Raw genomic sequence first — 24,498 nt, 5'->3', positions numbered from 1 at the left:
CAGGCGCCGTCCACAAGGCCTGGCTCTGCTGCTACCTGCTTAGTCAGCAGCAGTCGGGTGAAAAATGGCCTTTCACGCCATTCATTTAAGAGAGAGAGAGAGAGAGAGCGCACAGCACTTGTGTGCTAAGAAACCCGATATTTCCTGAGCCACGCCCCCAATCCTTCTCAGAACGAGTCTGGTCATGTTATCCAGGCTGGGACTATACTCGTGTGCCACACCACCACTCCTGGCTCTTTTTCAAAACTATTTCAGAGGGAGAAGAGTTACACACCCAACTTGGGATAGTAATAATAAAAAATGAGAGGTTTGCCTATGCTTAAATCAGAAAACAAAACAAAAAATAAAACAAAAACAAAAAAACCAGCATGCCCTTCATCACAAAAGAAAACAAACAAAAACCTGGCTGGACACTGCTGAGTCGGAATTCTCTCCCGAGCCTGGAAGCCCGCCCCTTCCAGAGGATGGGCAAGCTCCCCCGGCAAGGCTTCGCTGCCCGCAGTGGTCCTGCCGTCTCCATCCTGGATCCAGATTCTGGTACCCCGTCCCAGGAGGCTCCCCTCACAGCGAGCATCACCACAGCTGAGCCAGCGCAGGACGGAGGCCTCGCATCACGGCGTCCTCCAAGTCTGCAGAGTCCCCGGAGGACAGTCTCCTCCGAGCGATTACATTGCCGAAATGTCCAAGTTTAAAGGTCTGTTTACTTTATTATCTTTTTACTCCAAGGAATGGGCCTACTTGGTTAATGTTCACTGTATTGAATAATGTAGCTTTAGTTACAGCAGTAGAAGCCAGTGCTACTTTTAATAAGGGAGAAAAACGTTTCTAACAGAGGCTTCTCCCTGGTCCACTGGCTCTACTGCCACCTAGTGGCGAATTCTTAGAGTGCAGCTGGCCATCTGGGACAGCCAACCACGGTCTCGGCCTGGGCTAGAGTCCAGGACCTGCCTACAAGAGAGGAAGGTGGCCAGCCTGACAGAAGTCTTCTCTCTGAATTTCACCTTCTACGAAATAAAATAGAAACTGCTCTTTATGAGGGTGGGAGGTTGTTACAATCAAACGAACTAACCATTTAATGCCTAGTATTCATTGCTTTGTTGGAGAACTTAATCTCCTCTCGGAGTGCTTTCAGCTGGTTTTTGTTTGTTTAATGTGCAAAACAAACAGAACAAACCGTTGGATCGTGAATTGGTTAGTATTGATATGAAACGACTTGAGGTTATTCACTCTCTCTTTTTTGTCTTCTTGCTTGTTTTTCCAAGACATGGTGTCTCTACGTAGCTCTGGCTGTCCTGGAACTAGCTCTGTAAGCCAGGCTGGCCTTGAACTCAGATATCCCACTGTTTCTGCCTCCCAGGTGCTGGGATTAGAGGTGTGTGCCACCCCTGCCTGGCATCATTCAGTCTCTTACGCTACCCACCCACCCACCTACCTACCCCTACCCCACCACCCATCCATCCCTCTCAGTTTTTGAGACAGCGTTGCATGTGACCCAGGATGCTCTCACCCTACACAGCTAAGGGTGCCCCTCCACTCTGATCCCCCTTCCTCTGTGCAGTCTGTCTCCTACCCTGTGATGACACGTCAAGAAAGCGGATGCAGCCTGTCTCAGGTTTCTCGGCCTCCAGAACTGTTTTCCTTTTCTGCCACAAGTCTTACTATGCATCCCTGGCTTGTCTGGTGCTTGTGTAGAACAGGGTTTCAAACTCACAGCAATCCTCCTGGCTCAGCCTCTGGAGTGCTGGGCTCACTCCTGGCAAATTGGCCTTTATCCTATCTAGAATATCTGTTACGGTCATTCATTAGGCTCCAGAGTCTGCACACTGCCTCCCAGGAACGCCCTTTGCTTCCCTGTTGTGGATGCCCAGGTGCCCCACCTAGAGCTCCAGTTACCCCCGGGCTGGTGCACACTGAACATGAGCTGGGCACACAAGGACCAGGGCTCGGGTGTCTGGTGACATGGGAGCCCCCACCGTCCCACCAGCTCCTCCTCCCCACCAGCGCTCTGGAGGCTTATAGCCATCTGCTTTAAAGCCACCTGGAAAGAGGTTGTCACCGGCTTGGCTTCCTGCTCACATGCCAGGGGCTCACGTTCAGGAAGGAACTGGGGAGGAATCTGCAACCTCGGTCATCGGTCATCGTTAGCCCTGGGCGACTGAACAGCAGTGTTCATCTCAGGCCTCTTTCAGCCACTTGTTTCCCATGCACCTGTCTCGCGGTAACCTCCACTGGGCTCAGGGCCTCACCTTATCCCTCTTAGGTCACCCTCCCAAGCTACTGAGCAGGCAGTGAAAGTGGCAGCCACAGGCACTGAGGAAAGCCACCCAGGCTCGGGAGACAGCCTGCCCAGAGCCCAGAAATCTGCAGGAACTGGCTGAGGCATTTCCCTTCTAGTCTTAACTACTCACGGCTTGTTTTGTTATGTTTTTTGAGCTTTTTGTTTGGGGAGGGGGTTCCTAGCCTTGTTGCTTTTATGTTGCTTGGGAATTCATGGACTCAAGTGATGCTCCTGCCTCTGATCTAAGTAGGCACTGTACCCAACTAGTTTATTGACTGACTGACTGTGACACGATCTAATTCTGTAGCTCAGACTAGCCTTGAACTGGGATGACCCCCCCACCTCGTCCTCCCTAGTGCTGGGATTATAAGCATGAGCCATCATACCTGGCCTCAGTTTGCCTTTAAGATGAGAGAAAATCCTATCTAGGCTTCCAAAGATCCTGACATCCTTTCTCTGAAGGAAAGGACTCTATTTTAGGGTTCTGTAAGTTCTGAATCGAAGCTACTATGACAGGTGTGCACCACATCTGGCCGTGTGGGAGATTTCGATACATCCACACTGTGATTGTTAGATCAAACAGAAAACACATTCCAAGAAGGAAAATATCTGAAGTTCACCGTTTAGAAACTCACGGAATGCCCTACAGTGTGCACTGACCCCTATGGCTAAACACACACATTTTTATACATTGAACTCTTTCCACACTTACCCTCCACTGCTCTTTGGATCTGCTGTGCAATGGAAGGTGATGGAGGGGAAAGGTTTTGCTGAATTAGCCCCTGTGTGAGCTGCACCCACATGGGGGGAACAAAGCCAGCTGTTCTCCAGTTGTCTGCAGCCAACACAGCACAAGGACAGGGCTGGTGTTCTCTTCCGGCTTGGCCAGTATTTTTGATGTAAAAGTCAGTCCTGATAAGGTGTAACCTGTTACATAAATCTACTTAGTATAAACACAAACACATCCAATCATGATGTCTCTCCTTTCTCTCCCGGAGGCCCCCCCGCCCCCAGTGAAGCCGAAAAGCAAAGGGAGTGGCTCGGCAGCCTGTGACTTGGCTTGGTCTGGGCTCTGCACACACTCTGCTTCTAACAGGTGCTCGGGGCACCGAGTCTCTTCCTTTCATGCCCCACGCACATACCCCTCGGAACAAAATGCCTAGCAACCTGTTAGCAACCTGTTAGCCTCCAACAGCACTGAGCTGCACAACAGCACCCCCTTCAACTCTTCTGTTTTTTTTTAAATAAATCACTTTAATCATATTAAGCATATAGTTCAGTGGTATTAATTACATTCGTAATGTCACACAAAATGACGGCAATACTTGATTCTTCTCATTTTACTAATCTGAAATTCCACCTCCAGCCCTGGCAACCTTCTAACTCCTGTCTCTGCGGTTGGGACTGCCACGCCACATAACTGTGAGCACAGGATTTATCTTCCTGTGACCTATTTAATACTGCATAATGCAGTAAGGTTTATTCCATATCACAGCGTGTGTCAAGATTTCTTTCCTTTTTTAATGATGAACGATACTCTATGCAATGCAGCAAAAAAATACATTGAAACCCATTTGTCCAACAGTAAATAGTTATGCCAGGCGGTGGTGGTACACACCTTTAGCCCAGCAATCCAGCGCTCAGGAGGCAGGGGCTGCCAGAGCTACACAGAAAAACCCTGTCTCTGAAAAAAAAAAAAAGAAGCTGCTTCCATGGTTTAGCTATTATGAGAATAGGCGTAGACATCTTTTGAAACCCTGTTTTGCATTCTCTGAGGTATCTGCTCAGAAAACGGCATACTTGCCCATACAGTGCTTCTATTTCTCCTTTCCCTTGAGGCAGTGTCATCCTATGCAATCCGATCCGTCCTCAAACTCCCTAAGGGACTGAAGAGGACCTTGAGCTTCTGCTCTCCTGCCTTCACCTCCTGAGCCTTGGATTACACGAGAGGCCACTGATTCCTTCTGTGCTAGGAATCAGTCTCAGGGCTTCTCCCCAGCTCAGGAACGTGCTACCAACAGAGCCACCCCCTTGAGCCCCCGAGCTGAGCGAGCCTCCTGTTTCAGCCCTTGCAACTGAGCTTATATGCACACACCACCACGGTTGGCTTAAATCTTCAAAACTCATACCATAAATCTAAAAAATCCTACCACATTCTGTTACAGTTTAGGAAAGAGGCTTTTATTTGGGAGGAAGGCTTCACTGTAGCTCATGCTGCCTGCAACTGTATAGGCCACGTGGCCTCAAGCCTGTGTTCCTTGCCCCCACCACTTGAGTGCATGGACCACTCTGAGTTCAAGCTTGTCATCTATCTTTCTGTGGCATTAGGAACTGAAACCAGGGCCTGACACACATGAAGGTGAATACTCTCTGAGCTACAACCCAAGCTCTGGCATGTGATATTTAACTATCATGTAGAAGGGTATTTTGTTAATAAATAGAGGTTAGAACACATAGGGGAAGAATTTGTATCCACACAGATAGCTTTGGCTTCTACCGGTTATCTTTTTAAAAACCATGGCAAAGCTAGGCATGGTGGCCCATACATTTAACCCTAGCACTCATCTGCATGGGAGAGACAGGTGGATGGATATCTGTGAGTCTAGCCAGGTCTACATAACCAATTCCAGGATTGGCCAGGGCTACATGAAACCCTGTCTCAAAAAGAACCAAACCAGAGCAAAACCATAACCAAAAATTTAAGTCTTTTCTAATTTCAGTACCTTATTTTTCAAAACACCAACATTAGTTCATTTTAAAACATAATATGGCATGTATACTTCCTTACACAAAATTAGGTATTTACATATATGGCTCATCTTAAAATAAAAGAATCTGGAAACAAACACGACACTTCCTTTATTTACTGTATAAGTTTGGCAAACAGCACAAAACTCCAGCAACATTTTAAACATGTAAAGAAGTCAAATGTTAAACAGTACTGCGCATAGTTTGAAACATTAGAAATAATGAAGCACAGCTAAGGCCCTGTAGCTAGCAGAGTGACAGTGCCTGGCTTCTGAATGTGCACATGAGACACACACTGAGACACAACAACGTAATTTCTCTTTACAAACACCACAGCCAGGCAATAGAAACGTACATAAGCGATGATGGCACCAGCCCACATGTGTTCGCTATGCGCGTCTTACACATGGAAATGCTCCATCTCGTACCCTGACATGCCACGTGCACAGGGCCAAGCAGAAGAACTTGCGGCTTGCTGCTGAGGTTAACAATTATTTGAGAATAATAATGCTCAATTAAAACTTCCTATACAGCGATTCCCAGATCAGAGTAATCTGAGAAGCTGAAACTTCATTGTTGGCAGTATAAAATTCTGATCAGTATCAAAATTTTGGTGAAACACAAACTGAAGGCATTTTCTAGTGTACACAGGTGGTACAGGGATCTAAGAACAGGGAAGAAAAACCTCAGATTTCACAACAAGTTTCTGCTGGGCTTTGTCAAACCAAACAGTTCAATTCTAAGGCAAGATAAAATAACCCTACAGCAGAAGTGGGTCCCACAGCAGTCTTGTCTTGGGAAGCACTCCCCCACATAAGACTTGGAACAACTGTCACTGAGAGGAACACATGGAAATTAACTAACATCCTCACGTCCAGTCACTGGTTCAGAAGCCTGACTAAGAATCTGTTGGTATCTCTTATTAAATTAATTTTTTGGAATCAGCACCAGTCCCCAAAACCTCAAAGTATAATATTTATTCTTCATTAAAATGTATTCTTTTGTGCTATATGAACACAACTATACCTAAGTTAAAGAAGGCTGATTTGTTCAGTTTACCGTATACTTTTGTGTATATTATGTGGCAAATGGATTTCTTTTTATTTGTGCTTCGTTTCGGGGCACTTTGATTGAAGAGAAAGTCACTTCATGGGATTACATCTTGCTAAAGCATTCCTTGGCATTGGTCCAAACTTGAATTCCCTGAAAACAAAATAAACTTTATAATGTGATTCTATACAACAGACATATAGCCAATAGTGCATAGTGTCTGGGGCATTTCTTTTTTTGTTTTGTTTTGGAGACAGGGTTTCTCTGCGTAGCCCTGGCTGTCCTGGAACACACTTTATAGACCAGGCTGGCCTCGAACTCTAAGACCCCCCCTGCCTCTGCCTCCCAAGTGCTGGGATTAAAGGTGTGTATGTAGCACTACGCCCAGCATGACTGGGGCATCTGTAACATCCCTCTAACACCAGGAAGACTGAGGTGTCTCACACTCTTGTTCAATAGGGTCATGAAATCTTAGCCAGGGCAGTAAATCAAGAGAAAGAAATAAACGGGACCAAAGAAGTCAGAGTATCCCGTCTGTAAACGATATGGCCCTGTGCCTGTGCCACTGCCAACCTAGGCTACACCGTCAGGACCTAGCCTGAGAAAAGTAAATGAAAAGCAGGTGAGATGGCTGCCACACCCCACACGCATCCCCCTCCCAATAAGTCAGGAAGGTTTTTCGCTTTTTTTTTTCTTTTTACAGAAAAGAAAAAAAAAAAAAACATGACAGATCTCAGAACTGTTACAAAAGAAGTCTACATGTGCACATATAATGCAGTTTTATCTGAGGGAAAAAGAGGTGTGTATTTTCTACCTGACTGTCTCTACCAAAATATCCAAAAGGAGGCAGACTACAGTGTAACAGAGAAGTATTTTTAAAGGGAATCTTGGCGGTGGTGGGGTGGACTTGTACTTAGTTATGTTCTGAATCATTGAAATTTTCATTATGTCTGTGCTATTTTTAGGATATTTACAATATGTAAAGTTCAGTTGGAACAGACACTGAACTCTTCCCTGTTCTAGAAGATGCACAAGAGCTGCCTGTGTGGTTTTAGTGGGTCTTCCTTCTAAGGCTGGACGGCAGGACTGCCTTAGTTACCGCCCTCTACCCCACAGTGGTGCCAGAGGTACACACAGTGGGACAGGAGTCGGTAATGGCGAAGCACGAGGTGCACAGGTGTATCCTCGGCACCACAGGGCACACAAGCACACGGTGCCACCGGTTCTGGCCACACCAGCAGATCTCAGGTGAGGAGAAAGAAGTGAAGGAGCACATTCTATTCTGTTCTAAATGCTACTGCAGAAAGGTCTCCGGCTTCAAAGTTTATCTTCCACTACAGAGAGTGGCTATATGGTGTCTGTAAAACTTAACACCAAACCACAACCCCAATTCCCTTATAATACGTCTACTCTTTCTTAGAGCATCTAACAATTATGAGGAATGGTGTTTTAGGGTCCTGTTCAAGAACAGGATGCATGTGTCCAAAGTCACATTGTGGTGTATACTTCTGAACACAAATTATAAACAGGCACAAACTTAGAGACACAGTGACTGACATCTGAGCTATAAGAATTCTTTCAAAATTAAGTTGTGGAATTAGGAAAAGTTAGTAAGAGAATTTACATAAACGGATAAGCTCTTTCTTACTCATTTATTTTTATTTATCTCTCTGTGTGGCACAGATTGTGTGGAGGTCAGAGGACAACTTGCAAGAGTTGGAGTGAGGTCTGTGGGAAGTGGGAATCAGACTTAAGACATGAGGTGTGAGAGCCGCTCTTTACCCACAGAGCATTCTCACGGGCCCTTTATTCTCTGAGCTGGGTTCTCACAAGCCTCAGGCTGAGGAAGACTTTACATCTCCGATCCTGCCTCCACCTCCTGCTTCATGCAGCACTCTACCCATTAAGCTACCTCTCTATGCAGCTGCACCCTCCCAGGGCCGGTACCTTTTTGCACATGCTGATCTGCATGACGGCATAGCTGATGAGGGCTTCCTTTAAGTCCCGGTTCTTTTGTTCTTTGAAGCGTTCGATATCAGCCCATGCATTTTTCACAAATTCTCTGAAATAAAACACATAGCCATGTTTACTCTCATTTCAAGAGTCTACACTACGCCCCCGGCCAGCCAGTTTGTATAGCCATTTTCTCCACACTGAAACATCTTCCTACCACAGGAGGACAGAAGCTAACGCCACTTACAAGGCTCCTCCCTCGCACGGTCACAGAGGCAGTGAACAAACGCCAGGGCAAGCGCCATTTCCGTGGAGCTGCCTGCAAGCTGGGCAGGACCTCTTGGGTGTGAGTGACTTGAGGCATCACTTGGGTTCCTATCAGTAACCCCAATGACCTCACTGGCTCCCCCAGCTGGGTTAACTGTGCCTTTGCTGTGTCATCTGTGCCCTAACTGGAGTAAACAGACACCTGCTCCCATCTCCACAGGTAAGTTGTGCCATTGTCTATGCAGAAGAAAAGGTTATTGTTTTATAAGACAGTTATTTTTTCTTTTCCTAAAATGTATGTGAAAGGAAAAAAGGAGGTATCTGAATACTCTGTTATGTTTGCTTTTCTGTGCACATTAGTACTTTTGGCCACAACAGCTCTATGTTCAAACAGATAGGGATGTTTCCTTGACCATAGCCTTGCAAATGCCACAGAAACTGCCTGCCTTGGGCCACTGGAACATATATATTGATTATGAACCCTGATTAGTGTGTTCAAGATGTAAATGAACCTGGGGACTCATTTAAACCATTGGCTCAGCGGTTAAGAGCACAGGCTGCTCCTACAGAAGACTGGGGTTCAGTTCCCAGCACCCACATGACAGCTTACAACTGTCTGTTCCAGAGGATATGACACCCTCTTCTAGCTTTCATGGATACTAGGCATGTACATTGTGCACACACATATGAAGCTAATTACTCATACACATAAAATAAAAATAAATTAAAAATAACAATCTGGATCTTGAGCTCTGACTTCTGGGCTCAGTGGCAGGTCCCTAAAGACCCAGCTGCTAGGAAGGCTGAAGTGGAAGGGGAACTGGGCCCTGGGAGTTCACACAAGTTTGGGTAACAGAGTGACTAAGCCCCACCCTAACTAACTCAATGAATGAATGAACAATTCCTACAGGGACCTTTTAATTATATTAATGAAAACTGCCTTTTGTTTGTTTGTTTGGTTTTTGGTTTTTTTGAGACAGGCTTTCTCTGTGTAGCCTTGGCTGTCCTAGACTTGCTTTGTAGACCAGGCTCACAGAGATCTGCCTGCCTCTCCTCCCAGAGTGTGGGGATTACAGGCAAGTGCCACTGCACCAGGCTCTGACTTAGATTTTTTTAAAAGAGTCCACAGTTTCAAAAATTAACAAAGTCACTAAAAAATCTCTCTCTCTTTCAAAACAGGTTTTCTCTGTTCTGGCTGTCTTTGAACACACTTTGTAGATCAGGCTGACCTCCAACTCAGAAACCTGCCTGCCTTTGCCTCCCCAGTACTGGGATTAAAGGCGTGCACCACAGTTCCTGGCTAAAACAATAGACTGTGTTAATCCACTTTCTCATTTAGAAGAACACAAACAGAAAAGGAAGGAGACAAACGAGAGCAGATCCCTTGAGATATGAATTTCCAGAAATATTTATGGAACAACTGTATTCCGAGCCTTAAAGTAAAATGTGAAGGGAGTACAGCCCTCACAGTTACAGACTCTGAAGGGCCCACAGCTTTCCAGAGACAGTCTCTGACCACCCAGTCACCCAGGACCAGCGGCACACTACAGAAGAACAAGTTCCATGCCGTGATAGTCTGGGAGGATGGGAGGCTCACTGTGAAGTGGCACCTGTGCTGTGTTCTGCAGGGTGATCAGGCTTTGTTACGGGGGTTAAAGGAAGGGTTCAGAGAATGCACAGAGAATAAAAATCGTAAGAAGCACCAGCACATAAAATTACAGATTTGGTCCCCTTCCCCGCCCTCCCCTGGACTACATAGCATGATAGAACATGGTTTCTGTCAGCTCCCCCGTGCAGTGAGCGCAGGTTCACCCAGTGAAAGTAGGAACTGTCAGGAACAAACACAGAATCCCTCCTGTCCAGCACTGTTAAGCCTCACAGCACTTTACCTGCCTTCCAGATTTTTAGACTTCAGCTGCTGTTCCCCTTCATTTATCTGCTCTTCAAGCACCTTTACTCTGGCTTCTCTCTGCTCTGGAGTTTCTTGGCCAAAGAGTTTGGTAGTCATCCCCTTTAATGAGAATGTTCTCACAGTCTAGAAGGAAACAAATACAGATGAACAGACGAGGTGTGGTGCCTACAGAGCGGGACATTACCTAGTTGAAAGGAAAGAATTCCAGTATGCACTACAACACAGGTGAGCCGGAGAGCCTCGCGACGAGTGACAGCAGCCACAGGGACAAGTACTGTGTGACTCTACCTAAGTGGGGCATCTAGGGGCCAACCAGAGGCACCAAGTGGACTGTGACTTCCAGAGCCGGGGAGAAGACTGGAGCTTTCAACGGGAACGGTTTTAGTTTCAAAGTACGCAAACATAAACAGTGTGATTATCCTGACACTACTTGAAAATAGTAATTATGGTAGTGTCTTTTTGGAGACAGGGTCTGTCTATGTACACCAGGCTGACTTCAAACTCAACAGAGACCGCCTGCCTCTGCCTCCCCGCGCTGGGATTAAAGGTGTGCGCTACCACACTGACTCCTCGAAAAGTGCTTTTCAGACTGAAGCACTTGTATGTGAACCAAGTAACTGAGAAGCAGCCTGCTCTGCTGCCTCCCTGTTTCCAGACCCTGCCTCTCCCTTCTTAGGAGGGACGTACTGATTCTGAATGGGTAAGGCTTTCCAAAGTAAGGTAAGTCTTTAAAATGCTTTAATTTCTAACATATATGTGTGAGTATGTCCACAGGCATTCAGCTGCCCAAAGAAGCCGGAGGATGGCATCAGGTCCCTCTGGAGCAGGAACCGAATGTGACTGTGAGCTGCCTGACTCAAATGCTAGGAATCAAGCACTCCTAACTACTGACTATTTTCCCAGCCCTTGAACTACAATTCCCATAAAACACCTTGTCCAATTAAGACAGGACTAAAAGAAGCACAATTTTGATGGCTGTTATCTTTTTATAACAAGAAAGCAATCATAAAGGGCAGGAGAGGTGGCTCAGAACATCTGCTGCTCTTTCAAAGGATCCAGGTTTGGTTCTTAGTACCCACATCAGAACGGTGGCTCACAACTGCCTGCAACTCTGGTCCTAAGGGATCCAATGCCCTCTTTTGACTTCTGCAGATACTGTACTCAAACAGCAAATGCGCGCGCACGTGCACACACGCACACACGCACACACACACGTCCTTTAAAAAAGGTAAGGGAAGTCAAGACACTGTACTCTACAAGACACTGTACTCTACCCAGTGATTTTGTAGTCTGTACTAAACCTTTCAAAAACAAAAAAATAAAACCAAAAACTAAAAAAATTGTACAGTTACTCCCTCATGATTCTCCTGAGGCATAAGCATCTTGTACGTTACAACTGCACACCCGCTACAGCAGCATCGGAAACCTGAAGAACACTCACCCCAGTGGCCAGCTCCTCACACTGCTGTTTTTTGGAAGCCAGGTCCTGAGCAGCTGTCTCCAAGTCATACTGCATAAGCTCATGCTTCCTGCACACCGCCCTTGGGGTGACCAAGAACAGCCATTAAGAGCTGGGTTTTTTTTGTTTTGTTTTTTTCAAGCTTTTTAAACATATCAGACATGATTTTAGGGGTCCAGGGAGAAACATTCATAATGTCTCTGTACGTTCAGGGCTTATGTGACCATAACTTTCAAGTTTAAAATGTAGCAGTCCAACCTTGAGAATGAAATCTAGCAGAACCTAAGCATAAAAACTTTGCATATCCATAAGCAAAATATGGCTTCTGTAATTATGTAAAGACTTAATAATTATGTAACACTACTATCAATTGTTTAAACTCTTTTTTCTCAAACAGCCTCATTAAGCACAGTCAAAGCTGTCTTTGAATTTCAATGTCCCTTGCCTCTGCCTCCTGAGCTGCTAGCTTAGGGGTACATCCCATCGAGCCCAGCTCCAGAGCTCACCCTGGGTCTCACGTGGCAAGTGATATTCTTTGAAAGCAGCGTCTTCCTTTTCGTTCTGGAAATACCTTAGCCTTAAATCATAACAATGAACTACGATAACTGTAAAAACAATCCTAATACACTAAGTAGAAACAGTACCAGAACGCCCCAGAGCCTTGCTGTCCACATACAATCCACATACCAAAGTGTGTCCAACTTCCAGAACCCAGCCAGGCACGTAGAGCACACCCCTACACTGCTCCTGTTTATACCTTCACACTCAGCATAAACTGTGGACATTTTTCAAGTCAAAACATAGTAATCATTTTTATGACTTATAGCAACTACAGAAATGTCACTGTATTCAGCAACTTTCTTTTGCTTCATAGCTTGAAAACATTTTGGTGAAACTTGCTTCTATACAAGCTTCTGCACTGCCCACCTGCCACTGATTTAATGCTGACAAGCTAAAGAACACAGCTCTTCTGTATTTCCGCGTGCGTGCGTGCGTGCGTGCGTGCGTGCGTGCGTGTGTGTGTGTGTGTTGGCATGTTCATGTTCACATGAGTGCGGATGCCTGCAGAGACCAGAGGCACTGGATCTCCTGGAGCTGGAGTTATAGTTAATTACAAGTAGTTAGTTGTACTGTGGATTGAACTTGGTCCTCTGGGAAAGCAGTACAAACTCTAAACCACTGAACCAACTCTCCAACTACTCAAGAGAATTCTTTCTTTCTTTCTTTCTTCCCCCCATGTGAAAACAGAGTCTTACACTGCTGCCGAGGCCAGCCAGAAACTCACTCTGTGGACAAGGCTGGCCGTGTCCTCACAGAGATCCCCCTGCCTCTGCCTCCTAGCACTGTGACTGAAGGTGTGCACGCCACGCTCAGCCTCCAACACAATTCTCATACTGCTTTTCAAAGTGACAGAAAAACCAACTGAAAGCTAACCCTTTCAGGAAAATGTCTTTTCTAATTGGAATAAAAAAAAAAGCCAGGTGTGGTGATGCACACCTTGAATCCCCGTGCAGAGGCAGGAAGCAGAGGCAGGAGGATCTGTGTGAGTTCCAGGCCAGACTGGTCTACAGAGTGAGTTCCAAGACAGCCAGGGCTACACAGAAACCCTGTCTCGAAAAACAACGAAACAAACAAATCAAAGAAAGAAAGAAAGAGTAGCAGCTTGAATGGGAATGCCCCTGTCTGCTCATATAGAGTTGGTTAAAGTGTTTGGGAAGGGTTAGGACGGGTGTCACGGGGGTGTGCTCTGAGGCTTCAAAAGCCCTTCTATTCCGGTTAGCTCCCTGGCTTTCTCTCTGCCTGCTGCTTGTGGGTCACAGAGAAACTCTCAGCTACTGTTCCAGTGCCATGCTCCCACCATGGTGCTCATGGACTAACTTTACAAAACTGTAAGCACGCCCCAGTTAAATGACTCCTTTTGTAAGCTGCCTTGGTCACAGGGTCTCTTCAAGGCAACAGAAGAGTAACTAAGACATGAAAGAGGGAGGGAGGCGAACACACTAGCGTAAGCTCTTATCCAGTAAGTTTCTAGAGAGGATTCAGTTTGTCTCTGTAGGGCTCCATATTCTGCTTGTACTTTAGTCCCAGTCTTCAAACTGGTAAAAGCAGGAAGAAACAGACAGGACAGAAACACATAACAGGAAGCTCTTGTCAAGAAGATGCTTTAAGGGCGGAACTTGTCATTGTCATGCCTGACAAGGGAATACACTGGGCCTCATTACAGGGTCTGATATAGAGGAATCACTTAGAAAGCAACTCTTGTGTACATCTGCAGGACTGTCATCAGATACTCACCGCAGTGCTTCCGCATAAAACAGATACTCCTTCAGCTGATCTGCATAGTGCTCTTCATCTTCCAAAATATCATCAATAGAAGATGCATAGCTGTGTAAGAAACAAGGCATCAGTAACTCCAGCTGAGTCAACAAGCATTAACATTTGAAAGACGTAACGGCTTACAAGCACCTATAATTCCATCTCCAGGGAATCCCACACTCTCCTGGTCTCTGTGGTCACCTGAACATGAACATGCGCACACTCGTGTGCACACACGCACACACACACATACACACACACACACACACACACACACACACGACACACACAAAAAGATAATTCATTTAAACAAAATGTTTTCTTACCTCTGAATAGCTTAAGCAGCATTAACAATGACTGCATTTACAATGTCAAAGTGAGGACTTGATGTAGGCACACTGTGGCATGATTAATTCAAGCTAATTTACATACCCATTACCTGACATACCTTTTTCATGATGAGAACATTTAAAACTTTTTTCTTTTTATTACTGGTTTGATAGAGCTATTTAAATACAGTAATTACATTTTTATTTATTTGGGGCGGTGCGTGTGTACCATGGGGCATAGTAGAAAACAGAACAACTTTCAGGAGCTGGTCCTTTCCTTCCACGATGTGGGTCCTGGGGATCCAGACTTGGAAGCAAGGGCCTTTACCACTGAACTACTCTATTAACCTTAATGTCTTTTTCAATTAACTTTTTTCATCTTTTTTGATAGAAGCCTTCATATATACCTTATATATAAATTTATCTTCAAAAGATTTTTTTTTTTTTTTTTTTTTTTTTTTTTGAGACAGGGCCTCATGTAGCTGTCCTCAAACTCCATGTGCATCATGGGATGATCGTGAACTTCTGGTTCCCCTGCCTCCACCTTCCCAGTGCCCAGATGTCAAGCGTGCCCACAGCTTTACATGGTGCTGGGGATTGAACCCACAGCCTTGTGCACACTAGACAAGTACCCTACTAGCTGTGCTGTATCTCCAGCCCTGAAACAAGGTTAAGCACACGCTTCAGTAGAATTAGGTACATGTGCGTTGTATTAACATCTCTAGAACTTTTCCACTTCTCCAGTGGAGGAGGTACCTTATGCAGCATTAACGTCCATTAATTTAACATCAAGAGCTCTTTTTCCTTCCTGGGCATGGTGGTACACACCTTTAATAACAGCACTTGGGAGGCAGAGGCAGGCAGATCTCTCTAAGTTCTAGGCCAGGCCAGCCTGGTTTACATAGTGAGTTCCAGGATAGCCAGGACTACGTAGAGACTCTGTCTTTATTTAAAAAAAACAAAAAACTCCTTTTCCTTTATACAATCTCTTCATTATCCTCCTAAAAGCTACAATTTTAGTTTTACTATGTTGTATATAAATAATCTAAATTAAATTACTTTCATCGCAGGCCCAGATGCATTAGTCCTTCAGTTACTCACACGTCCATGTGATGCCCGGCGCTCTGCAGTCCATCGCCCATTTCTTTCTCAATGGCACTCCATTCACTAGAAGAAAAGAAAGAACCAAAACACCATGAACTAGTTCTACGGGGTATTATTCGGTGGAGTCATTTACAAGACCATTTTCTAGCTAGGACCCACATTTGGATTTAACTTTCTGTGATTCAGGCATATTGGTTTTCCCTTAAAATTTAATAATTAAAGGTAAGAACACAAACACTCAAAGCTAGGGATATAGCTCAATTGGTAGAACACCTGCCTACCTTGCTCCAAGTTGGCTCCTCAGTACCACAAAAACTAAATGTGGCAGCACATCTCGTAATCACAGCACTTCAGAGGCAGAAGGAGGAGGCTCAAGGTCATCTTTGACTACATGGAAAATTTAAGGCCAGCCTGGGCTATATGAGACTCTCAAAACAACAACAGCCAGGCAGTGGTGGTGCACACCTTTAAACCCAACACTTGAAAGGTTGAGGTAGATGGATCTGTCTACACGTAAGTTCCAGCACAGCCAGGGCTACACAAAGAAACCCTGTACCAAAAAAAGACAAAACAAGATGAAGAAGAAATAAAGGAACCCCGTTCCGCCCCCCCCCAAAAAAAAAGAAAATTCACAAAAGAAAGAGATGTAAAAGTGGGCTGTTGGCGCCCATCTAAATTCCAGCACTTGAGAGGCAGACGTAGACCTTTGCAAGCTCTAGGCCAGCCTGGACTACATAGTGAGTTCCAGGGCTACACAGTAAGACCCTGTCTCTAAAGGTGTAGGGTTGAGGCCCAGAACCCACATGGCAGCTCACAAATATCTGTAACTCTAGTTCCAGAGGAACTTCTGGCCTCCATACACACTAGACACATATGTGGCACACACACAAACACACACACGCAGGCAAAACACCCCTAATAAAAATGTAAAACAAAACAAAACAAAAACGATTTAAATAACTAAAACATGCAAGTCATTTACACATATATACATATACCGTACTACCAGTTTGGTACTGAGGACTGAACCCAGGGTCTCAAAGAACTAGGCAATTGTTCTACCCCTGAGCTATACCTCCAGCCCTTACACAAGTATTCTAGTCACTGAAGTACCACAAAACTGAGACATTCATTTTGTTAAAGCCCTAATAAATTATGAAATATTAAAAAGAAAGAAAAAGTATTTTATTAGTCAACAGTTTCCAGTGATTCTCCCCAGGCCATCAACAGAGACAGCAAAAGGCTTTGTGCCCCTTCAGTCAGGAGTTTCACAATTTTACACAATTTTCTCACCACTTTTTTGTTTACAGATGGCTTTAAAATAAAAGTGTTTGAAAAGTGAAAGCTGGCTGGGCTCGGTGGTGCATGACTGTAATCCCAGCAGAGGCAGGTGGATCTCTGTGAGTTCGAGGCCAGGCTGGTCTACAAACTAAGTTCCAGGATAGCCAAGGCTACACAGAGAAATCTTGTCTCAGAAAAAAGAAAAGGAATGAAAGTGAAAGCCATTATAGGACATCAGTGAATACTGTTTTGCAGTGCACAGTGAAATATGACTGGAAGTCTCAATACTTGAGAGACAGAGATAGGTGGATTGTTCACAGTCTGACATAAGCCTGGGCTACAATATAAGGAGTTCCAGGCCAGCTACAGCTACAAGATTAAGCCCTGTTCCCAAACCATCAGGAATCAGTGAATAGAGTGTCTGCCACCTTACCACGCAGGCCCGAGGACCAGAGTGTGGACAAGCAGCACTCACATATATATGACAGCATGGGTGACCCAGCACTTGGCAGAAAGGAACAGACAACTCCTGAGCAAGCTAGACTAATCCAAACTAGTGAGCTCTAGATCCAGTGCAGAGTGCTGCCTCGATGACAAGGGGGAGAGCAGTCAAAAGACAACCACTGTTAACTTCTGACCTCTACACACGCACACACACGTAAACACCTCAACATGTGCACCTACTCACATTCGAACAGACATAAACACACAGATAATTTAAATAAAATGTACTCTCCTGACCCACACATTATAAGCATTTAAAAATACTGTTTTTAAGCCGAAAACTAATTCGAGCTAAATGTTTAAGTTTGTATGATACCTACCTAAAAACTCTCCCATAATTTCCATGTACTTTATAAACACCATAGAGTCGATCTGCTACTCTCTGAAATATTTAATAGAAATTGAGATTAGGTTTAAGTCCTGTACAGATTACTTTTGAAAATCACATACATTTTTTAAGAGATGGAAAAAAGCCAATAGTCATGCTTAATACAGTAAAGCAAGAAAATACGGAAATGGAAAATTCTCTCCAAAACCTTATCAAACCCCGAGCACCCTGCCACCTTTACTCGTGTCTGCAGTTCTTGCAGGCAGCTGTTAGTCACCGCCAGCAGAGAAGCAGCACTCTGCCCAGCATGCTGGCACAGCTGCAGTAACAGCACACAGACAGCTGTATAAACTCAGTCTGCAAGCCTCTTTCTTGGAGCTTTTCCAGGCTTACGATGCTATAGACAGCATCTCGGAGAGGCAACCTTTTCCCACCGTATGCAGTATAGAAGAGGGCACTGGAGCCCCTGGAACTAGAGTGACAGACGGTTATGAGCCATCGTGTGGGTGCTGGTAACCAAACCTGGGTATTCCACAACAGCAAGCACTGCTGACCTAAGCCATCGCTCCAGGCTGTTTCCAGAGAAGGTGTGCCACAGAAGAATGCTGACAGAGCCACCCTGACTATCCTCCTCTCCTCTGCTGGGAAGCTACGACTCAGAAGAAGTAGATACCCTGGAAAAGGAGTCTGACGTGCTCTTGGACAGCGGACACACACAGCTGTTTCTCCAGTTTTCTCCTCACAGATCTCAGAGACTCTGAGACCATTTAAAATTCCTAGCTGGACCCGGTGGCACCCACCTCTAATTCCAGCACTAGAAGGGCAGAGGCAAGGGCATCTCTGTGAGTTCAAGGATAGCCTGGTCTACAATGTGGGGCCTAAGCCAGGTATGTCTACACAGTGAGAACCTGCCTCAAGAAAGTAAAAAGACTCCTGATACAAGCGGTTTCCAGAGGAGCTGTGCATGATTCTCTCCTGCCACCCTTTCTGACTACGCAGCAAACACCAGACATTACCATATATATAAACCATTTATAAACTATGCAATAAATATTAAATATGGTATCAGTAACTGTAATTTTCACCCTTAGAATGTTAGCAAAGTAAACTTATGTTTTTAGAATATTAACAAGGTTTTATTAAAAATGTGATATTTACTTGTGTGTATTAGTCTGTGCATCACATGTATGTGGTATACAAGAGGGCACTGGATCCCCTGGAACTAGAGCTACTGGTGTTTATGAGCCATTGTGGGTGACCTGACGATGGTGACCTGAGCCATCTCTCCAGCCCCATGAGTGCAGTTGTCACAGAGTTGTGAAACTACATTAGCACACTCCAAATCTTTATAATCTGTCTTCCAGCAATAAGGACATGAACTCCATCAGGTGACGCTGTGCCAACCAGGGCGACTCACCCAGTGCCAGTTTTCTTCCACCTTTGTCCATATAGACCTGTAGGAGGCGAAGAGCATGGGCTCCTGTGGCAGGTTTATGGTCTCATTCTGGATCTCCGTATTTATGTACGGGGGTATTATCTTATTAATTTCATTTGTCTGTTTCTTGTTGTGTGAAATGAGAACAAAAAACTATCCCCACAGGGTCATTAAGTGAGGCTATCCTAACACGCTCTAGCATCACGGAGCACAAACAACAGTCAGGAAAGTTAAGTGGTAGTTTTATTTACCTTTGCTTTAGCTCACAAAACAAAAATGACCTTTCTGGACTCTCATTACCACAAGGCACACACTCATCCTTATAACAAGAGTTAGTACCTACTATGTGATGGGCAAGTACCAGTTCCCTGTTTTAGAAAACAAAGTCTGAAAGGTTACAGTATTTGCCTGGTGTGAACAACAGAGAACAGTTTTAAACTCAACCTTTTCTGGTTCTAAGGTCACCTGCTCTGCTTAAGTGAATCTGTTTGACTTGTGTATTTAACTCATTCCTACCTGTGATATAACCTTTACCTTTCCCCAACAGAAAAGATAATACCTGTACTTGTAGTTTTATCTGTTTATACCTTACCACCTGTCAATCTTTTTTTTTTTTTTCTGGTTGGTTTTGTTTTTGTTTTTTCAAGACAGGGTTTCTCTGTGTAGCCTTGGCTATTCTGGAACTCACTCTGTAGACTAAGCTGGCCTCAGACTCACAGAGATCCAGCTGAATGCTGGGATCAAAGGTGTGCCCACCAAAAACCTGGCTTTACCACCTGTCTTAAACAGTATCTAAGCCAGTGTTTCTTAACCTTCCTAATGCTGCAACTGAAGCTCCTTATGTTGTGGTGACCAATAATCATAAAATTATTTTCGTTGCTACTTCATAACTGTATTTTGCTACTATTATGAATCACAGTGTAAATATTTTTGGAGACAGAGGCTTGTCCAAGGGGTTGTGACCCACATATTGAGAACTGCTGATCTAAGCCATCTTCTACAGTTGACACCAGCATTAGGAAAAGATGGGTGTGTGATTTTTCAAGCCTACGTTCCCGTGGGCCTTTAACCTTCCATCCCTATGTCATGTCACTCTGCTGGTGCTGTCCGTATCTAACGACCTTTATCCTAGTTTCAGAACACTATCTTAAAATGCAAGTTAATCAGAAGGTATCACATGGCTCCACTGATAAAGTCAGAACTTCAACTTGACTCAAACTCAATGTGTGGAATGTCAAGGTAATGAAAGATCTAGAAATTTCACCTCACCAACCCAAAGTCCTTTCTAATATTCAGTTCTTTCTCCCAAGTAGTGGGATAACAGGAACAGCTACCCACTCTAGTTTGGCTTTCTTTACTTAGCACTTTAAGGAGTCTATTATGGTTTGGTAGTTTCTATTATGACTTTGTGTGTTGGAATCTTGGTCTTCACTAAAGTGTGTAATTTTAAAGAGGTAAGGCCTAGTAAGAAATATTTAGATCACTGAGGACATAACTCTGGAAGAATTTATTTATCATGGGACCCCAGCAAATGCCAGTTGAGAACCGAAATGTTAAAAACTAAGCAAGATGGGCCCCTCCCAGTCTTTTGGCTTCCTGGGATCTCTACTTTTAACACTCACACATGTTCACACCATGATGTCATCCAGCATGGTGTAACTCAGCCAGAGGGACCTTCACCAGAGACTGAACCTATAAAACTATGAGCCACAAAGCCTCTTTTCTTTACAAAGGTAAAGGTATATTATACCAACAGAAAACAGTAATACAGAGGACAAATGGACTAACATCTCAGCAGACTCAAGGCAAGGTTTCCTTCCTTTAGTCAGCCTTCCTCCCGTCCTTATGTGTGGTATGTAATGATGTACACACGTGTACAGAAGCACAGAGTGTCTTCTGTCCCTCTCTACCTTATTCTCACTGAACCTGAAGCTCATTGTTTTGTCTAGGCTAGCTCACCAGTGTGATCCCAAGATCTGTCTGTCTCCACCCCTCCTCAATGCTGGCTCTATCTGGCTTCTATGAGGATGCTAAGATTCAAACTCATGTCCTCTTGCTTGCAACCAGGTGCTTTTACACACTGCGCTATCTCCACAACCCGTGTGTGCATGTGTATGTATTTGTGTGTGTGTTGACAGACACAGAAATCAAGGCCTTGTACATTCTGATCATGTCTTTACTATGGACATACATCCCCCAGTCCTATTTTTCTTCTATACTATTATGAAAAAATGCAGAAAGTGTAGAAAAGGGGAGTTCAGTGGTATTGTACTTGCCTAGCATTCACGAGGCCCTGTGTTGAACCCCGAGACTCGGACAAAGAATACAGAGAACTGCAGAGATGCCTCTACAGTTATGAGCACTGGCTGCTCTTTCAGAAGACCAGGGTTCAGTTCCCAGCACCCACACGGAGGCTTAAAACCATCTGTAACTCCAGTTCTAGGGGATTCAACACATGAAAAACATAATAAAAATATATCTTAAAAAAAAAAAAAGTATGGAAAGCGAGAGCGTACCTCTATTTCTCAAGGAGAGCAGAAGAGTGTACACGGACTTCCCGGCACCAGCCTCAATCATTATTATACAGTCAATCTAGTTTCACTGAAAACTGCCCCTACATTCTCTTCATTGGTGGGCTCTTGTATTCAGTGTATCTCAGGAGGATTTCAGCCAACATATGATATGACCCCAGACCTGGTGACCCTGTCTTAGGTTCTAATGTTTCCTCTGGGAAGACTAGATGACAAATTTCAAGGTACTCTATTTACTGAAAAATACTGTTTCCATATGTGCATTACAACCAACTACATGTCCAAGCACAATGACATGGCAGTATCTTAAGTAAGTTGATTCAGTAGAATTCAGGAGCACAGACACAAAACAAGGTGTGGAGTTATATGCAACGGGAAAGGGGAGGCAGGAGGGCAGTTGTGTTCAAGCAAACCTGGGCTGCAGAGAAAGACCCTATCTTTCTTGAACAGACGACAGACACATAAACTATCCTACAAAGCTTCTAAAAACCTCCAAGACTGAAGAATTTTTCTATAGAGTCTAAAATCCTACATTATTTACATTCCAGTCTGAAATGACAGGCCTTTGGATAAGATGTCAAGTCAACTACACCATTACACACCAGGAGAAAAAGAACAGGCTCAAACCCTTCAAACTGATTCTAAGAGAAACAGCGTCCCACCTCTCTTAAAGGCACTATATTTGAATGTAAAATCCATCACCCATCACAAGTTCCGCCCACTGCTTAGAAGCACAGTGACGCATTCCTTGGGAATGTCACTCTGGATCACTTACAGCTCTGACTCGAAGGAGATGAGAGATGACAGACTGTAGCTCATCACTGTAGTGCTTCAGCTCAGTAAATCTCCTGAAACAGGAAACAAATTATCACTTAGGAAAGCAAGCAGTCAGAGTCTGCATACCAAATGGCAATTCCTGAGAATAATGAAACTCACTCTATTCAACCAGATCCTATTTCTGAACATTACAAACTAATTTAAGTAGAAAAATACTCTAAACAGCATCAAATATGTACATATTCTGAAAGCCAAGGAAAGATGCAAACTTCTTAATCTACATCATGGGATTAAGGTAGATAAAATCTGTGGGTATGGAAAACTATTTTAAAAACAAAAAAAAAAAAAAAAAAAGAGGAAAAAATTTATGGTGCTGAAAAATATATATAGTGCAACCCAAATAGCAGTCTCTAATATTCTTAATGGTTTTCAGTAACCTTTGCTTCCCATTCTCCACAAAGACCCAAAGCTTTACTCAATAAAGACATTAAGATATTTTAAAAAATAGATGTGTATACTTTATCTTATGTGAATTTGATATACCACTTGCACCCTCAGTATCCATGGAGGTCAGAGGGGATATCAGATGCCTTGGAACTGGAACTATATACGATTGTAAACCATCATGTGGGTGCTGGGAATTGAAGCTGGGTCCCGCTGAAAGAGCAGCAAGCGTTCTAAACCACTCAACCACCTTTCCAGCCTGACATCAAAATTCTAATGTCACTCTCCACACAGATAACAGAAGCCAGTTATCTATGTGGGAGGGACCCTACTTTTGCTTCTGCCAATCAATTTAAAGCTTTCGAAAATCTACTCATTTCCTCATTTTCCTTAGAACCAGTTTCCATCCTATGCTCTAGATTCTACACCTCATCTTATTTCCCAACTTCTTTTTTTTAATTAATTAATTTATTTTTAAAATGTAGGAGTGCTCTGTGTACTTGGTATACATGCCAGAAGAGGGCATTAGATCCCTTTAGAGATGGTAGTGAGCCATGTGTTGCTGGGAATTGAACTCAGGGCCTCTAGAAGAGTGGCCAGTGTCCTTAACTGCTAAGCCACCTCACTAGCCCTTCCCAACCAACTTCTTTTTAGCAGTTAACCCATTTTACTCTCTAGTCATCCTTTAAGTTTCTCCTGTAATACTCACTTTCTTCACCCATAGCTAAGTGTGTGAAGAAGTCCTGAAATGTCTGTTAAAAATACCCACTGAAGCCGGGCGTGGTGATGCATTTCTGTTGTAAGTTCAGCACTCTGGGAGGCAGAGGCAGGCAGATCTCTGTGAGTTTGAGGTCAGCCTGGTCTCCAAAGTGAGTCCAAAACAGTCAAGGCGAAATAAAATAAAAAATAAAAAATGAAATGAAATGAAATAATGAAATGAAATAAAAATAAAATGAAATAAAAATAAAAGAAAGAGAGAAAGAAAGAGAAAGGAAGAGAGAAAGAGAGAGAGAAAGAAAGAGAGAGAAAGAAAGAGAGAAAGAAAGAGAGAAAGAGAGAAAGAGAGAGAGAAAGAAAGAGAGAGAAAGAAAGAGAGAAAGAAAGAGAAAGAAAGAAAGAAAGAAAGAGAGAAAGAAAGAGAGAAAGAAAGAAAGAGAGAAAGAGAGAGAGAGAAAGAAAATAAAGAGAGAGAGAGAAACAGAGAAAGAGAGAAAGAAAGAAAATAGAAAGAAAGAAGGAAAGAAAGGAAAGAAAGCAAGCTACTGAGAGGGACTGGGGAGATGACTCCAGTAGGTAAGAAAGCTTTCCAAAAATCCCCAGCACCCACATAAAAGACAGGAATGGCCTTCATGTTTGTAGCTCAAGCAATTGTAAGGGTGGATGCTGGTAGCTTACTGCCCAGTTAGACTACCCAAATGGTGAGCTTTAGGCTCAATGAGAGAGACTGCCTCAAAATGAATGAATGAATGAATGAATGAATGAATGAATGAATGAATGAATGAACGAACGAACGAACGAACGAATGAATGAATGAATGAGGTGAGCAGCAACAGAGGAAGACCAAAGTCCTCTTCTGGAACCTGAACATATTCACATATACCATGTACACATATAATACACACACACAACACTATCTCTCTCTCTTTCTCTCTCTCGAGATCTGGACAAAATGGCTTACGTTTGTGATCGCTCAGCTCTTGGGAAGCTGCACACATATATTCACATATACCATCTACACACACAGCACATTTCTCCATACACACACACACACACACACACGTA

The 24,498-nt window shown here is 43.9% G+C and overlaps 1 protein-coding gene across 1 annotated transcript in view; it reads right to left on the bottom strand.

Moving 5' to 3' along the window:
* Positions 1 to 5,114: 5,114 nt before the first annotated feature.
* Snx4 (sorting nexin 4) overlaps positions 5,115 to 24,498 on the bottom strand; it is a 54,098-nt gene continuing 34,714 nt past the window's right edge. Inside the window, exons 7-14 of the mRNA XM_055625078.1 lie at positions 22,271 to 22,343; positions 17,522 to 17,583; positions 15,414 to 15,479; positions 13,963 to 14,052; positions 11,650 to 11,749; positions 10,186 to 10,331; positions 8,024 to 8,138; positions 5,115 to 6,229 (exon numbers count right to left, since the gene is read on the bottom strand). Of these exons, the coding sequence (XP_055481053.1) occupies positions 6,182 to 6,229; positions 8,024 to 8,138; positions 10,186 to 10,331; positions 11,650 to 11,749; positions 13,963 to 14,052; positions 15,414 to 15,479; positions 17,522 to 17,583; positions 22,271 to 22,343 (700 nt within the window). The 3' untranslated portion in view covers positions 5,115 to 6,181. The remainder of the gene's footprint in view (positions 6,230 to 8,023; positions 8,139 to 10,185; positions 10,332 to 11,649; positions 11,750 to 13,962; positions 14,053 to 15,413; positions 15,480 to 17,521; positions 17,584 to 22,270; positions 22,344 to 24,498) is intronic.

Source organism: Psammomys obesus, unplaced genomic scaffold, assembly GCF_907164565.1.
Source record: "Psammomys obesus unplaced genomic scaffold, mPsaObe1.curated_primary_1811, whole genome shotgun sequence".
In the NCBI taxonomy this organism is placed as follows: domain Eukaryota; kingdom Metazoa; phylum Chordata; class Mammalia; order Rodentia; family Muridae; genus Psammomys; species Psammomys obesus.
Note: the sequence above shows the minus strand (reverse complement) of the source record. Positions and strands in the feature narration are given on the sequence as shown.